The 5,161-nt window shown below is 45.5% G+C and overlaps 1 protein-coding gene across 1 annotated transcript in view; it reads right to left on the minus strand.

Moving 5' to 3' along the window:
* Nucleotides 1-642: 642 nt before the first annotated feature.
* Nucleotides 643-5,161, minus strand: part of LOC116524030 (N-glycosylase/DNA lyase-like) — a 12,762-nt gene continuing 8,243 nt past the window's right edge. Inside the window, 2 exon segments of the mRNA XM_032239127.1 lie at nucleotides 643-795; nucleotides 4,178-4,251. Of these exon segments, the coding sequence (XP_032095018.1) occupies nucleotides 643-795; nucleotides 4,178-4,251 (227 nt within the window).

Raw genomic sequence — 5,161 nt, forward strand, 5'->3', positions numbered from 1 at the left:
ACGAAAGAGCCACATGCGGCTCTGGAGCCGCGGGGTTGCAGTCACCCGGACTAGACGTACCCAATTCCTGCAACTGTTCTTCATATGTTTTAGCCTCCAGTCCCTTAATAATGTTATTGCGCTTTTCGGCACTCTTTCCAGAGTAAAATAGAATAAAATAGCCATATGAGAATATAAGAAAAGATAATAACATAATTATAAGATTGCCATATGAGAACCTGGGACCAAGGAATACTTTATTGTCAATAACCAGGCAGAAAGAGGGCTGCATGGCACCTTATTAAACAAACTGGTCTGGAAGCAAACACAGCTCCAGGATTCCCAGCGCGCTTCGTCTTCTTCTGAACTTCCTCTTTTGAGGCTCTTGCTGTTTTATGAACCTGGAATCATCTCCTTGAGATCCTGGGTGGAGCCAGGCTTTTTGTGCTGGTGTCTCATCTGGGGTGTGTGAAGCATGGCATTCCTATCCTGCCCACTTCCCGATTAGTGAACTTCCTGTCCCTCCCCCCCACCCGCCCTGAACTAGCCAGTTCTGAATGAAAGAAAGGGAAAGCGCCCCTCTCGCCTAGGTGGAAAGCATCTTCCCAGTCCCAGCTGGAGCAGAATGATCTGCATTGGCTTCAGGCTGTGGAGAAGACAGAGCTACTGTGGTCTAGCAGAAAGAGGCTTGATGTCCCGGGTCTTCATGTATGAAAGCAGCTGCTCTGGGATTTCGGCTAGGACATCTTTCGCCAGGCGTGCCATGCTTAAAATGTGGTTGCCGGAATGGTCTACGTAGTCTCGGAAGGGCACAAACTACAACAGCAGGAAAGACACAAAAAGGCAGCGGGTGCTGAATTAGATTCCCAAGTCCGGTGCAATCTTCTTGGCTATCGATAGCAACAGAAGAAGGAAAATTTTGTATTTCCCAACTCAGTTTACACGAGAGCTGAATCGTGACCCGACAAAAGCACTAACGTAATAAGCACGCCGACAACACCGCGGCGCTAAAACCGCGATGTCAAAAGCGCGCCGACAACAGCGTGCCGACAGAAGCGCGATTTAATTTAAGGTAAGGTTTACGGTTATGTTTAGGGTTAGGTTTAGGGTTAGGTTTAGGGTTAGGTTTAGGGTAGGTTTAGGGTTACGTTACAGCGCGCTTCTGTCGGCGCGCTTTTGTCGGCGCGCTTTAGGGCTAATTTGTCGCTCATTCGTCGCGCGGTTTTGTCACCGCGCTTTAGTCACCGCGCTTTAGTCAGGCGCGCTTTTGTTGTGCGCGCATTTGTGGTGGAACCGAGCTGAATACCCACCCATACTGTACAGCAATATCATTTAGGTTTATATACCGCCCCATAGCACTTTATAGCAGTTTATAATGTAGGAACATTATTTACATATTGCCCCTAACAATCTGGGTCTTCATTTTACTGACCTCGGAAGGATGGATGGCTGAGTCAACCTTGAGCCAGTGAGAATTGAATTCCTGGCAGTGGGCAGAATTAGAATCGAACTCTAGACTGTGGGCAGAGTTTGCCTGCAATACCGCACTTTAACCACGGCACCACCAGTACCCATTTCTGTTGCCCTAGAAATATGTAGATCCACTCTATCCGTCATATTGCCAATATTTTAATTTCTTTTCTTATGCCCATTAGCAATTCAGGTCTATAAAACTAACACTGAGATTGATCATAGCTCATCTGCAGGTTTATAAATTTGCAAGAAAGCTAAGATGCTCAAATAAGTACGGTATTTTCCAGACTTAATTCTTTTTTAATTCCTAAATCGCAGCCATGAACAGCAACTAAAATCCTGCTACTTCTCTTGGAAACATGAACTTTGCACACTATCCTTTGCACTGCAAGGATAAGTTAATACTGTAAAATCATATCAAAATAAGTACCGTATTTTAGGCTGACAATCTAATCTGGATGAGAAAGTAAGGGTTGATAGCAATAGCAATGCCACTTAGACTTATATACTGCTTTACAGTCTGTACAGCTCTCTCTAAGCGGATGTCCAGTCCTCTAGGTCATGAAGGGGTACCTTGATCAGTACACAGTGTTGTATAAGGCCGCAAACACATATGACAATCATGGCAAACATTTTCATGTTAGCATGTAGAGAAGTGCTGATGGAAATGCAAGAGAAAATATGGTGTTGGTTAGGACAAGCAAAGCACACTCCTTCCAAAAACACCTTCTCATGGACTTGTGACGCAATAGACCCTGGCTGTTCAACCAATAAGACACTTAGAAGTTTAAGAAATTTTGATAACACTGGAAGAAATAGGAGTGAGCATAGGTCGTGGCACGACAAAACCGTGCTCGACTAAGCCGCGCCCGATTTAAACCGCGTTGCTGACGTCATCAACAGGGCGACAACAGCGAGCGCGGAGAAAGAAGGGTGCTTTAAATAGCGCTTTGAAAGCAAGCCGATTGAACTTAAGGTAAGGGTTAGGTTTAGGGTTAGGTTTAGGATTAGGTTTAGGGGGGTTAGGTTTAGGTTAATTTTAGGTTTAGCATTTACAGCGTGCTTCTGTCTCCGCGCTGTTGGCGCCCTGTTGATGACATCAGCTACACGGTTTCGTCGAGCGCGGTTTAGTCGAACGCGGTTTTTGTGGTGGAACCAGCATAGGTTGCCGGGAGAAAGACCATATGAGATAAACCGATAAAAGATAACTCGCTAAAAGTAATTAAGTTAAGAATACAGAATAACAGAAGGAAGGGATCTTGGAGATCTTCTAGTCCAACCCCCTGCTCAAGCAGGAGACCCTATGCCATTTCAGACAAGTGGCTGTCCAGTTTCTTCTGAAAAACCTCCAGTGGTGGAACACCCACAGCTTCTGAAGGCAAGTCTTTCCATTGATTGATTCTTCTAGCTGTCAGGAAATTTCCTCCTTATTTCCAGGTTGCTTCTCTTCTTGATTAATTTCCATCCACTGTTTCTTGTTCTGCCCCTCTGGTTCTTTGGAAAATAGATTGGCTTCCTCTTGTGGCAGCCCCCCAAATATTGCAAGACTGGTCTCATGTCATCTCAGTCCTTCTCTTTTTTTAACATCATTGTCTTGGTAATTATACCCATTACCTCATAGAAACCTCCCCCCTCCCAATATCCCACCACACTAATCAGTTATCTTGCTCTATCCAAATATGTATATATTGTAATTTATCCGCCTACCTACCCCTGCCCTATCCTGTCCTTTATTTCCTGCTTTCTAGCTCATCACAATCGTGTGGCACAGCTGATTTCCCACCCGCCTTGCTGTTTTACTAACTGTTGCCGACCTGGAAGGCGCATATACATATACACATACATGTGTGTGTGTGTGTGTTTCTGTGATTCTATAGCTTTTGTGATTATTGATTCTGTACTTCTGGATTCTGAGTTCTGATTCTGGCTTTTACTGCAATGGGTAAGTTTCTTATATAAATGAATCCTGCTGAATTACCATATTTTTGGAGTATAAGACGCCACCTTTTTCCCTCAAAAAAGAGGCTGAAAATCTGGAGGTGGTATTCAGCCAGTTTGGACCGGTTTGGCTGAACCGGTAGCTCTGATGATCAGCTGGCTCCGCCTACCTACCCCTGCCCTATCCTGTCCTTTATTTCCTGCTTTCTAGCTCATCACAATCGTGGTGGCACAGCTGATTTCCCACCCACCCCTCGCTGTTTTACTAACTGTTGCCGACCTGGAAGAAAAGCAGCTGAGCTTCTAAATGCTCCATTTTCAGCACTGTGCACAAGTGCTTTAGCTGCATGCGTGGGCAAAGCGCTTTCTCACCGAACCGGTTGTTAAACCGGCAGCATCCCAACCACTGTTATAGGGGTGTTTATATCTGCCCTCTTTCATTTCACTTTCACTCCCTCTGGTACCCTATGAAACCATCCATATTTCACGAGAATGATGTGCTGTTTTAAACAATTTTTTTTTGGGGGGGGGGGAATTTCCCCTGTAAAAGTAGATCAGAGTGAACATCCTCTGTTCCTAACAAAGGCTCCATGATCAGCATGGGGAAGGCTCTCTCAGGGGATAGTTTTTTGCAAAACTCTTGATGATCATCAGTTAGAAATCCTAGCACCTCACTCCTTGCATAGATTGACGCTGTTAAGAGAAACAAGTCGGGAACAGGACAATTCATCACAGAAACCTTCCTTTGGCTCATTCTAACCAGCCAGATTCTCAAAGAAGAGTTTACCTGTACAATGTCTCTCTCAGCATAACGGCCCCTGGAGGAGACCCGTACTTCATCTCCATCCAGCTCTTCCATAGCTGATGATACAAAAAACAAACAAACACAAGATCTTAACGTTTGTTGCCATCTTCCAGGAGAACTATTACTATACTGACACTGCTTGACACAGCTGGAGAATAAATCTTAAGGTCCTTAATTCTGCATTTTGCTCTAGCTTTGCAGAGGATAGGATAGAATAATAGAGTGGAGTGGAGTGGAGTGGAGTGAAATGGAGTAGAGTAGAGAAGTCAGAGTAGATGTAGTGTAGAGTAGAGTAGAATGGAATAGCAGAGTTGGAAGGGACCTTGGAGGTCTTCTAGTCTAACCCCCTGCTTAGGCAGGAAACCCTATACCAGTGATGGCGAACCTTTTTGGCACCGAGTGCCAAAAAGGTCACGCAGAACATCGCGTATGCACATGAGTGCTCGTTGGGACTGTGCTCTGGGAAAAGCCAAACTTCCAGGTTTCTAGCGGGCAAGCGCACCTGGTTATCGGCACTGCTGCATGCGCGAAGGACAGCTGATCATTGTGCGTGCATGTGCACCAGAAACGTGGAAGACAAACAGGTAAGGCCTGCGCGACATGGCTTCGTGTGCCACTTTGGGCACATGTGCCATAGGTTCGCCATCACGGCCCTACACCGTTTCAGACGGACAATTGTCCAACCTCTTCTTAAAGACTTCCAGTGTTGGAGCATTCACAACTTCTGGAGGCGAGCTGTTCCACTGATTAATTGTTCTATGAGGTTTTGCTTATGGATGCATCCAGCCAAGGATTGGGATGCCAGTCTTGATGTCTTGCCAACCTGCACTCCCCTCAAAACATCCAATCCACTCATTGAATTTCTCAGACTCAATTCCCCGATCACTCACAATTCATCTGAATGAGAAACGACACTTACCCCCAAACTCAGCAGGGCCCACTCCCACGATGATGACAGACATGGGC

The sequence above is a fragment of the Thamnophis elegans genome, chromosome 2 (assembly GCF_009769535.1).
Source record: "Thamnophis elegans isolate rThaEle1 chromosome 2, rThaEle1.pri, whole genome shotgun sequence".
In the NCBI taxonomy this organism is placed as follows: Eukaryota; Metazoa; Chordata; class Lepidosauria; order Squamata; family Colubridae; genus Thamnophis; species Thamnophis elegans.